The sequence below is a fragment of the Pleurodeles waltl genome, chromosome 6 (genome assembly GCF_031143425.1).
Source record: "Pleurodeles waltl isolate 20211129_DDA chromosome 6, aPleWal1.hap1.20221129, whole genome shotgun sequence".
Classification (NCBI taxonomy): domain Eukaryota; kingdom Metazoa; phylum Chordata; class Amphibia; order Caudata; family Salamandridae; genus Pleurodeles; species Pleurodeles waltl.
In genome coordinates, this window is record NC_090445.1 from 764,349,999 (window position 1) to 764,362,891 (window position 12,893).

Genomic DNA, 12,893 nt, shown 5'->3' on the forward strand with positions numbered 1-12,893 from the left:
GAGATGGACGGTCCTTGCAACAGTGAAAAACGAATTTAGCAATATTTCACTGTTAGGATTTAAAACACATTACTAAATGTCCTACCTTAACCATACACTGCACCCTGCCCTTGGGGCTACCTAGGCCCTACCTTAGGGGTGCCTTACATGTAAGAAAAAAAAAGGTTTAGGCCTGGCAAGTGGGTACACTTGCCAAGTCAAATTTACAGTTAAAACTGCACACACTGACACTGCAGTGGCAGGTCTGAGACATGATTATAGAGCTACTTATGTGGGTGGCACAACCAGTGCTGCAGGTCCAATAGTAGCATTTGATTTACAGGTCCTGGTCACCTCTAGTGCACTGTACTAGGGACTTATTCATAAATCAAATATGCCAATTACATACACATTTTGTTTAGGAGCACTTGCACTTTAGCTCTGGTTAGCAGTGGTAAAGTGCCCAGAGTAACAAAAACAGCACAAACTGAGTCCAGCACACATCAACAACCTGGGAAACAGCGGCACAAAGTTAAGGGAGACCACGCCAAGGATGAAAAGTCTAACACTGTAGGCTACATCAACTCCTCTGCATTCCCTCCACGTCTGCTCCCTCTCTACTTCACTCTTGTTGTTATTTGTTGAATACACACAGTCAATAAATGGTACACACTTAAGAAGAAACACAAGACTAATTTAGAAAAATAACAATTTGTTTAATATATTTTTCGACACCAAGAACTTTATTTTTTTGGTAAGTACTTTTTTTAAGTTACCAGTTTTGAAGAATACGAAAAATAAACTTGTATTGACTCTAATGCAGCAATGTTATCCTGTCGGAAAGGCATAAATACTGCATGCTGGTACTTAGTAGCGACTTACTAGACCAATCTTTTGGAGTTAAGGTAAATATGGGGCAAGGTCCAAGGCAGTACCAACATGTCACCTCTGGGGCCACTGGGACGTCCAGCTGCAAAGGTGCTTTTCAGTGTTGAGCGCCCGTCGATTTCAATGGGAGAACGGTCTTGTGACAAAGAGCCTGCAAGCAGGGACTGTGGGCCAGTCCCGGCGAACCCACAGGGTGGGTCTCATTCCTTGAGATGCTTGGGCACGTAGGGACACCGCTGGTCCACTGGAACTCAGGCTGGAGGGCTCAGCTGCAGTATTGATTTCCCTGGCAGGATAGCACTGCAGGAGGCATTTGCAGTTTGTGGTAGCCTGTGAATACAGGCTGCAGACATGGACTGGGGGACCAGTCTGGCCAAACCCAAAGGGAGGTGCTCAGCTGTGAAGGGTCTCTGGAACCCGTGGTTACTGTTGATCCACTTCTCCTTGGGCTGTGGTGCACAGGGGCAGTGGTGCATTCAGGCATTGGGTCTTGGTGTTCCAGAGGCTGTGACTGGTTCCTGCTTTTCTGAAGACACAGGCCAAAGACCAGGACTGAGGGGACAATCCGGCTAAAACCAAGATGGGTCTCAGCTCTTAGGGGTCTGTGTGCCTTAGTGGCGCAGTGGATTCACGGCAACTCAAGCTGGTGGGCTCATGTGCAGTGAGGCTTTGTCCGGCATGATTGTACTGGTAGAGGCTCTCGTGTCAATCCTTTTAGTGCCTGCAAACATGCAGGGAAGCAACTCCACTGCTCAAAGGGAGATGTTGCTGGCCAGTTGAAGTTGTGGGTCAGTCCTTCACAACTTTTGGATGTGACATCCATCTGAATGGTCCGGGTCGGTGCAGTTGTGTTGCAGGCAAGGTTGGCGCCACGTCAGTTGCTGCTCCTCAGTTGTCGCGTCATCAGCTCTCTTCTTTATCCTTTCTTCTTTAGGGAGATGAATATGATTTTCTGGTGTCCAGGGGCCACCTAAATACTCAATTTAGGCGAGTTAAGGATAGTAGCCAATGAGCTAGCTACCCGTGGGGTCACTACACGCTCTACATGACCACTTCCTGACGGAAGGGGGCATCACCCTTTCGCAGAGTTCCTAATTTCACCAGCTAGCCCGCCTTAGGGGTCTGAGTAGCCTGGAGGTGTAATACGCCTCCTAGCATAGCTAATTTCCCACTTGTCCTAGTGCCAAATGGGCCCCACGGCAGGGGGTAGCATCCTCAAGGTCTAGGGGAAGCCAGGCTCTCGTATCAATGGTGGTGTGCTCTTTGAAGTTCCCTGCCTTGACATGCTAATTTACTAGCCTTCCTGCTAAAGGAGGTGTAAACCCCTCCTGCCAAAGCAGACATTATTTCTGACCTCTGAGAGCACTCCCCTCCTAGGGTGTCAGAAACCCATCTGTAGTGGCACGCTGGACAGGACCAGTCCGCCAGCACAACAGAGGAGTAGTAGGGTTCAGGGTCTACTTCTAAGGTACTCTCTGGTGCATGTATTAATAAATCCATTACCGAAATCAGTGTGGGCTTATTTATATGAGGTGTTTGATACAAAACACCATATGTTTCAGTGAAGCCTTTATGTAGCTGGGTAACTCGTTTTGACCAGTGCCCAGTACATACTTTAGGATGGCTTCCGTGTTCACTTGTAATATCTAGTAATAGAACAAGACGTCACAGGGCATATCTGCTCATGCAGATATGTCCTCAAATAAAATATAATGCACCCTGCTTTAGGACTCAAAGGTCTGCTGTAGGGGCGACTTACTTTTATTAAATGCAGAGACTTTGGCATGGCACGTCAAGTTTTCACTTCATGGTTTGCACCATGTCACGCAGCCTGCTATGGTAGCCTGTGTGGAATTTGTGTGTAGGTTCCTTATGGTGGCATAAGAAATGCTGCAGCCCTTAGGGACCCTATTTAGTATCCTCACCAGGGGTACCCTTTACTAGGGGCTTACAGGGGTGTGTAAGTATTTTGCCAGTTGTGCTACAATTAGAAATCACCTTGTTTTAGGTAGGAGCACTGGCACAGAGGTCTGGTTGACAGACCTCAGTGCCCTGTCAGAGTGGAAAACCAGCATCTAGTAGCTAAAAAGGGGGCAAAAAGTGGGGGGGGAGGGGAACTGAAACAAAAACCCCGTTTCCTACACCAGCTTTCTCTGTCATCCCTGTTACATGCTCCATAAAAAGTTTCACATTTCCGCATTTATTATGCCGAACTGGGACCTCAGCCGTGTTCGCATATTCCTCATGTGTTCCACATTTGAACTGTTGAATAGTTTTCCTTTAAGGCTACTAACTTTTAAGATGGTCTTTCTGATTGCTGTTACGTCAGTCAGAAATGTGATAGTGAGTTACAAGCCTTTTCTGTGAAACCTCCATTTACTTCTTTCTTCCCAGATAAGCTGTTGCTGAGAACCAGGGCTGCCTTCCTGCCAAAGGTAGTTACCCTTTTTACCTAGCTGAGTCCATTACTCTTTCAGTGTTCTGTTAGTTTACAGATTCTAAGGCGAAGGAAGAAACGCTTCACTGTCATAACCCCAAGGGATCGATGAGCTTCTCTGTGGGCAGGACCATGAGTTCAGGCTGGATGACCAGCTTTTCGTGGGATTTGTTGAAAGGATGAAGGGCAAGGCAGTGCATACGAGGACCTTGTCAGGATGGATAATTCTCTGCATCAGTAACTACTTCGCCATGGCGCAGAAGGAGCCATCAGATGGTATTTGTGCTCATTTCACCGTAACTAAGTCTTCCAGGCAAGAAGCAAGCCAGTTGCAGACATTTGCTAAGTGGCTACCTAGCAGGCCTCAACACCTTTACAAAGCATTATTGTTTGGACTACAAAGGGATTAGGGAGGGTCACTTTGCTCTCTGGGAGGCTCAAGGTTTCTTGTTGTAACTGCTCATGCACCCCAGGTGGGCTTCATGGGTAATCTATTCAAAAGGTGAACAATCTGCAGGTAGAGATAGCCATCAGAAGAAAGTGACTTTATAGTATCCACCACAAAGAACGATACCAAAGCGAAGTAACTTTTTTTGCTAAATTGTATTCTTTATCTGGCAACTCTGCCCCATTGACGGAGAATTCATTAGGAAACATTGTAATAAAATGAGTCCTGAACCTCGTGTCAACAGAGAGCACCCTGTAGACTGATGCTAATGGGACTGATGCCATGGGACATGTAATGTGTCTTTTTAAATGCTATAAACACATTTGGGGTCGTCTTTTAGCCCCAGAATGTATTTATCTTTTTAGTGTAAAATATTTGTATAGTTTTTACTTACCTATTAATAAACGTCAAGTGTTTTCTTTGAAAATCTGATATGGGCTTGACATTGAGTTCACACAGTCCTTGAGTTTTCCATTCTTGTTATACGCTTTTGCAAATGTCTGTTGCAAACTTCTGTGCAATGTCTACACCAGCGCTCGTGAAAAGTCAATTTTAATTCATACCATTACTTCGAAATATAACATCATATTTAAAATACTTTGTGCATATTATTGAAGCTTGCATGCTCAAACAGTTTAAGCTGTGGCTGAAATTGACAAACTATTCACAGAATCAAGATCTGCATAATTTGTTGTTGGATGAAATTTAAGTTTGTGAAAATCTGACAGGTGGGCAGATTTTTCAATCGTGTGGTAGGAGATGCAAAAATGGGAACTGTCATCAAAGTATCAATAAAGGTGGCTTTGCATGTATGGTGAACACCAACAAAGTTGTAACTGTATGAATAGACATGCTAGGGCATTTTTTCAACAATTTAATTTATAAACTTAAACATACCTCAAAGTAAGTTGTAGAAAATGTGTGGTTGAAGTGTTCCATACACCCTCTACCTTTTTGAAATTTTAGAGGTTCAGGCAATTTATTCACAAATAGAACCAAATGTACTTCTGCCTGAGAGTTGTTGCTTTGGAGGCATCTGTGGGTTTACTATTGACAGGCGTATGCCAGAAAAGCTACAAAAGTGCATTATTCTTGTACTAATCCTAGTGGTTCTGAGACTCATAAAAAAGGGAAAACATGTACTCAGATCGCAGATGTATGCCACCATAAGTTTCCTTATTTTTGTTGTTCTTTTCTGGTATTCCAGCTTGGTGGGGTTATTAAAGCAGGACCCAAGTGATCGCAGTAGAATTGCTTTAAGGTTATTTATTTTTTATTTTTTTACATAGGTTTTGCCAACCTTCTGAATGGGAAATTCTTAGTAACCCCACATAGCATTCCCCAACAGACCTCCAAATTTGGCAGATGTAGAATTTATGGTATTCTGCCACAATGTCATACTGCCGACATGTGTTGGGTGAGCTCAGCCTTTCACCTGGAAAAAGACCTTTCAAGTTTGCAGATGTTGTGCATGTTCCTCTGACAGAGGTATTGGTGTGTATGTGATCTTAAATGTTGTACTTTCCCTGTTATGTTTTTTTCTGTGCACATAGCTGCTAACCAGTCCTGCGCTGTGATGTCCACCCACATTGTCGCATGCCTTCTGCTATACCGACATAGGCAGGTAAAGTCTTGGTGCTAATCAAAATGAAATGACTAGTGTTCTTCCATCTGCAACTGATAAATTACCTTTTCCCCTATTGGAGTATCCGATGTTATTTGCTGCACAAAGTTGATTTGTAAACCACAACACTAGCCACATACATTTAAACCAGTTAAATCCTCTGTGAAAATGCTGAATACATATATAAATGCATATTGACTGATACCAGAGTGGCATCTTCTGCTCTTAGACGATCTTTTTTCTTTCTTTTTTGTCTTTCTTTTTTTTAACACCATGTCTTATTTGCCAGTACCTGTGTTTATGTTGCAGGTCATAGATGTGAATTCAAGTAGGTTAACTTCACTTTCTACCCTTTAAATAGGAGTCTGTTGGGTAATTATAGCCATCACTTAAACAGTAGGAGCCCAATTCAAAAAGCCATATCTGCAGTGAACGTACATTTATGACCAAAAAAAGGCCCCATTTTCATCTGTTGGGTATACTAGCCCAACTGTTGCAATTTACTGCAGTGTAATTGTATGCAAAGTGGTGGTAAGTGAATGATTCAAGATGGTGTTTGCCATGCAAGTCGTTAGCACCCACAAACTTGTGAGGTTGTGGACATTCACAAACTCCCATTTGAAGGTTTTGCACCCTGGGAATGGTTTAAAATGTTCTGCAACAAAGTGGAGTTAATCCTTCTCTATTAGAAAGAGTAACTGGACACCAGCAGAGAGTGTTTTTTGCATGTTTTTTTTTTTCTTTAATTGAAAAAGATATAGGCAGTTTTACAACAGGGACGTATTATTACGTGCCTATTTGTGACTAGTACACATGTGACTGAGACAGCTTTCCTAGCCTTTTACTACCAATGTTTTTCGTTCAAAAATCAAGAAATCTGCACCTGTTTAGAACTACTTTTGAGAGTGAAGATTTACTTCTTCTTTGTACATTGAGCAGGTTGACTCTGTTAATTCGTGGCATTTTTACAGTATGGTGCTCATCATCATGATGATAAACATTGTATCTCTCTCTGGCTGAGATGTTGATTCCCCTTTATCTTTATTTCGCAGTTCAGATAGACCTAAACATTTGTGGAATGCGTCAACCAAAAAACAGGCAGGTTGGAATATATTTCCTAACAGGTCTCTTGAAAAGACAAGTGACAGCAGTGAAAACAGTTCTTCATGCAAAAGCAATGTTCGTCTAAGGGACACTTTCCTTGTTTCAGTCACATTTCTCCAGAATTAAGCTCACTAGGCTTGCGCTCATTTGATACTGGTTCCATCTTCCAAATAACCTGCCCCACATGCAAAGCCCTTTTACTGGTAGGTCATATTAAAATATCTGGAGAACTGCACAGCAAAGAACTGCTCTGACCAATCCTCACCTTGAAAAAAAGACTGGCCCCTAGGGGAATCCCTCTTTGAATGCTCCCAGAGAACCTGCAGCTCTCTTTCCTCAGCTCTTTAAAGTGTGCCTTTCCTACTTTTATATAATGTAAGGAGCTGAAATGCGTACTCTCGAAACATCTCTCTAGAGAAGCTCAATCCTTCACCACTAGTTAGGCCCTTATATGCTGTTAGGACTGATCCTCGATATAGACTGTCCTGCATCTGTGATTTTTTAATATTTGAGTTCCTACATTCCTTTCTTCTAAATTCCATAGTGTACTCCTCTGAACTAACCCTCCTTCTAATACACATTTGCCTTACCTCCTTTTAAAAGTGCCCATTTCTCAATACATCTTAATTATGTCTCTCTCCTTCCTATTTTGTACTATCATTTCATTTAAACAATTCATCTAGTAAAATCTATATCCTGCCATCCCAAATCTGCACTCCTTTACCTTCGCTCATCTCACTCTTTACAGACTGTCCATTTGCTTCACCTTATGATCTCTGCCAAACTACTCCATCTCTTCTCCCAGCCTCATCACTTTTTCTTTCCAACCTCATCTCATCACACCGGAAATTTGGTACCTTATTGGTACTCTGTTCTGACCAGTTTGATTCTCTTCATAATATACTTGTCTCTCACCTCTGAGTTTTATGCCTGCAGCTTTCATTCCCCCCATGCCCTTCTATCTATCTTTGTCAGTGGTTGAGCCACCAGGTGACAGCTTTCATAACCCTTCCACCTTTGTTTTGTGAACTGTTCTGTAAAATAATTGAGCTTTTTGACCAATAATAAGCTGCTATGTATGTGGAACGCTTCACCCTATTTGACCTCAGGCTATATATCTCCATAATCTTTTATCCTTCTTTGGTCTCTGTGCTAAATAATAACCTGTAAAAATGTATGTTGTATGGCGGCATGTATGATGATGACCTTGCTGTCATCAGTAATACTCTCTCTTTAACCTAAGGACAGAGGATTTCTTTGTGTACAGGGCTCTGATGCCCTCAGGGGCCTGGTAGAAAAACATATAAATCACTAAACCTTACATGCCTCCAGTGAAATTCCATGATGTATGGTAAAATGAAGAGACAAAGATTCCTGGTATTGTTAGTATTAACATTCACGCCCCTTTTAAGACATGCTGTCGATGACCAACTGTTTCTCCCAACAGCAGCTTTCTCCCATATCCATATTGTGTTTCTTCTGTTCCACTACTCTTATTAATTTATTTATTTTCCTTTTCAAAGATAAATAAAACATTATTACAGTGTTGCAAAAGAAGGCCACTTGGCTTGATTGCGACATCAAATGGGGAAATTATATACGTGTTTATCTTGCATATTATTTTGGATAGATCTCAAATGTTTTTGAGCCAGTCATTGTTTTAATTTAATACATGCTGTGAGGTGATAGCCTAGTTTGGGGGTTTTTACATATGTATTTAAAAGTTAAATGATTTATGGTTTGAATTGATTAGCATTTTTATGATAGGTGTTTTAAGTATAATCAGTAGCCTTGCGAAGCACAGTTTGCTTTAGTGGTTATTTTTCAGGTTGTATAGTTCAGTATAGACCCAATCCTTTAAAAATGTAGCTTGATTTAAAAGCATAAACGATAAATAAGCTACTCTGATTATAGACCAGGAGACAATCAGTTTGTGGTATGCAAAATGTACCTCAGTGTTGATCATAGATATGAAGCAGATATTTTTGCTTAATTCTTTTGTGGCTTTCTCTGTGCAGGGAATAGATTTGTCCACATTGGTAGAGGACTTCTTTTCCATGAAGGAGGAGGTTTTGGCCCGTGACTTTGATCTGGGGTTTTCAGGAAATTCCGAAGATGTGGTCATGCATGCTATTCACTTGTTGGGGAACTCTGTAAATATAACAAACACAAGCAGGAACAACGAGTTCTTCATCTCCCCCAGCCTTACTATTCCAGCTGTCTTCGAACTCAACTTCTACAGTAACGGGGTCCTGCACGTGTTCCTCTTGGAGGCCATTATTGGTATGTTCGAGGATTGAAAAGAGGAAGCTATTTTTGATAAAGTGCATTAAATTCTTCATATTTATTAATTGTTATTGTGTAACAAGTAACAGCTGTGTGTTAGTGATTCACATGATTAACTAGTATTTTACATTGGTTAGGGAATAATGAATGTACCCTTTGTCAGCAATTTATATATGTTACTGTATTATTAATATAGAATGTTGGCATAAAGTGAACAAAGATGATAATTCCTGATGTCCCTACAGTCCTCTCCTTCTTGTGGAAAACTTGACAATTGCTTTAATGTGATACTGTCACACTGGAGTGATAATTGTGCTTTTCTCAAGTAGCGTTAGGGCCTGCATCTCCTCTGGGTGAAATTGTCGCTGTTTATTTCCACATGTTTCTTATGGCCTGTTTTTTCAAATGTTTCAAGGGCTGGACGTACCACTGACGGGGAGTGTGCAGTGTGGTGGGTTTTCCAATGTTCCCTATCTAAGGGCATCCATCATTGGTAGTAGGGATGACACCTCTTGCTAGGTGGACAGTTCCCTGCGATTGAATGTCCTAACCTTCTGGAATGAGGCATCAATTCGTAAGCAGCTTGACAGCACTTCTGGTGAAGTCAAGAAACTTCATTAGCCTTTGTAAAGCTTTTCAAACTTTACATTTTGCATACTTCACCTGCCATGGTCATTACCTCACAGACAAACATGGATTGTCACTGCACGTTCCTACTTCTCACACTCCTACCTACTCATTATCAGTGTAGCTTGATTATGTCTTCCACTTCTTCCTGGAAATTCAGGGTCTACCCAGGAAGTGCTTTCTCTAGGTCCTCCTGTGAACTGTAAATTGACTTCCATTTGACTAGTGGTATGACATTGTGTCTCAGTGATAAGGCACAGTTTCTGGGTGTCTCCTTATGAGAAGTAGGGAGGAGACCAAAGGCATTTTAAAATTTTACAAATTAAAGGCAATCTTTAACAACTCTCTGAGAGCATAGATGTTTTCACTTTTCCTCCATTTGAGCTGGATGACACTTGGTCTGGTTATGTCTACTCACATGTAACTCACCATAGGCACACCTCTCAGCATTCTACTAAGCATATCTCTCTCAACAACCAGCCGGCACACTTATACTGGAGTGAATGCAAATGCACGCTCCATGTGATCAGAGCAATGTCTGGAACCTCTCTGTGCATCAGTCTGACTTGCATTCAGACTGCACTTTACTGGGTGTGCATCAAGGAATTACTTTCATAAAAGCCTGTGATGCACCTTGGCCCATACCGTGCCCATCACAGTCCCTTCCCATAAAAATGATCAAGCCCAATAAAATGAAAGCTAATCAAGGAAGCGGAGATGACCTAGAAACTCTCTTAAAGTTTGTGACAACTTCACATCTTTGGAGAGATGAAAGGCCGTTTAAATATATACTCGGCAATCACTGCATTTTGTTTTACATAGCATTACATTTTCTTTCATCCTTTAGGTTGCTCTGCAATCTCTTAGCTCTGCGACTAGACGTTGCAACCAATTACATGTTTGAAAACCCAAGAACCAAAGAAAGTTGAGCTTTCACCTCCACCAAGGAAAGCAAAGCCTCTGCTGTGAAATAAATAAAAAAAGTGATCCTTTCCGACAGTGCAGGCCATTAGGAATGTATTTCAAGTACTGCAATGTTAATAATTGAGATTAAAGCCTCATTTACGGTTTTGATGTTCCTTACTTTCAACTTTCTTTAGCATGCCTCCAAACCATGTCCCTTGGTGAGTGACAACACCATTGGTTTGAAATCTCTTTCGTTCCATAGCCTTTGGTGTTACAGCTAGAGCGGGAATGGGCTTAAGTGTTCTATCCTAATGACTGCAAATGATATGAGATAATTCAGTTTGTATCAGTTGATTTAGAGTTAGCAGTGGGGAGATTCTGATATGGTCAACTGATTCCAGTAATGGAAATAGGACTCGGAAGGAGCAGCGTCTTGATGTATTTAGCCACACACAAAACAGGCCAAATGTGCTAAGATTGTATTTGAAAAGAGGGTTTGCAATTCGTGCAAAAACTGTTTGCAAATCCTGTCTGATGTTATGAACCAACCTATATACTCCTAAGTTTGTTTGCAAAATAAGGAGTCACATGTTTGCAAAACGACCTTCCTAATTTATAGTCATTACTCAAGTCGCAGTTGGGGACCCTCAGTTGGAAGCAGCAGCAGTTTCTGAAGTTTGACCCACAGCTCCCTTGACTTATTGGCTGTTGGCGGCGGCTCCCCATTATGTTATTTTTTTTGGCAGATGGGGGGGGGAAGGTGGTGTGACAATGTAAACCTGGCCTCAGGAGTACTTCAGTTTTTCTCCTTGAAAGTAATTGGAATGAAGTCGATATAGGTATTATAATCATATGGCCTGAAAGCCTAGACACACGCCCATTGCCCCGGAATTGCGCCCACAGATATAACACCACATCCACAGGGAACTAGCCGCGTATTTGAACTATCATTACTTTGCCCATTGGGTAACATTTTCTCGTGGCTGGAGGCCTGATCACCAGCATTTGGCTCTCTGTTACCGGGGAAGCAATGATTTACTGAGGAGACTTTTTTTTATATTGTGCTCTTGGTGGGGGTACTAAGGAAAAGAACAGCAAGCTGACGGTCTACCCCTCTCTAATTGGACTAAACATACATTCGGGATGAGTTGCATGTTTTAAGTCAGTGAACCACTCCAACCTACAATGAAGTTTCCATTGTGAGGGGAAAGGATTGGATTCTCTCCTTCTCCATTAGTGGGGTCAATCTACTCCCCCATTTTATAACTTGCATCCCCATCCTTGCATTTCGCGATTCACTTTGCACTCCACTCTAAGCCGCTTCTCCCATGTACCTTTCCCCCTCCATTACCCTTACCCGCTGCCTCGCCCCATTTGGAGAGCAATTTTCAGCATCAGTGTTGGGCCTGGGCTGGGCAGTGGTGGCTAGCTCTGCTCCAATGAGACTGACGAAGGGGGTGATTTTGCTGTGTCCCTGCTCCAGCCTCTCAATAGAGCCAGAGGAAAACTGTTTATAGCCGCTCCCAAGCCCCAGGCACTGTGCAGGTGTGAGCCGATTACTTTATGGTCTGTGAAGACTACCTCACCCATGGCCCCCTGCGCCCACCTGTACTGTAATATTTGGGTGCTGTGTGCCATTACCAGAGAAACAAAGACACATTAGAGTCTAACTCATGTCACGGCATGCACGGTGTACCATTTAAATAGAAGAAATGCTTCCGGAAGCCCCTTTCCACAACTGATCACAAGAGCAGTAAAATACTTTATGATGGTGTTATTGAACTGGTTAAGATAACTGATGATTCCGTCAATAGATGGTGTTACATATTTAAATCACTCTTTTTGCTGCTTATGAATTATTCCAGTTATTTAGATGTTAATGTAGGCTGTACTGTGCCAGATTAACCTTTTACTTTCTATATCAGTTACCAACAATGTAACTGTTTGCCTTGCATATAGTAAAAGTTCTGATTAACCAACAATAAAGATCTTTTACCTTTCAATACAAACGTGCTGCTTTGTCCGAATACTGCAGTAGCTTATGTTAAGCCAATAGCTAAGCAATCCTTCTCTGGGCTAATCAAGTTATAACCTTTGTATCAATAATCGCCTAATTAGGGATAAAAGGGGAATGCTGTAAGTAAAGTTTTATATAGGAGTTAATTTTCAAAACAATGTGAGAAAATCCAGAACTTGAGATGTTTTGGTTTATATTCAAAAATGCATTCTAACGCAAAGCAGGGTCTACGGTGGAGACTTTCATAGGCTTAGGTACATACTGCTTTGTATTGTCACTCACTTTTACAGATGGATAAGGATTCGATTGACCCAATTTCAGCTGAGGGACAGTAGCAATTCTTGCTTTTTTGTACCACGCACCGTCACGTTACTAGTGTGTCAAATTTACAGAACACAGCAAGATATACTGTTGTCGCAAGAGAGTGGAGAAGACAAGCCATAGGTGGATAAGAACAAACATTTTAGTGCCTTCCTGTCTGGAACGTACAAGACCCCAAGATTCTGAAACGTATCTCAAATTCAGTTTAATGTTTGCTGCTGAGATATTTCAGCCTTAAGTTAATTGTAACGGACTA

The 12,893-nt window shown here is 41.8% G+C and overlaps 1 protein-coding gene across 1 annotated transcript in view; it reads left to right on the plus strand.

Moving 5' to 3' along the window:
* The window catches only part of GPAM (glycerol-3-phosphate acyltransferase, mitochondrial), a 242,489-nt gene that overhangs the window by 163,892 nt on the left and 65,704 nt on the right, over positions 1–12,893 (plus strand). The window contains exons 14-15 of the mRNA XM_069239392.1: positions 5,306–5,376; positions 8,499–8,763. Of these exons, the coding sequence (XP_069095493.1) occupies positions 5,306–5,376; positions 8,499–8,763 (336 nt within the window). The remainder of the gene's footprint in view (positions 1–5,305; positions 5,377–8,498; positions 8,764–12,893) is intronic.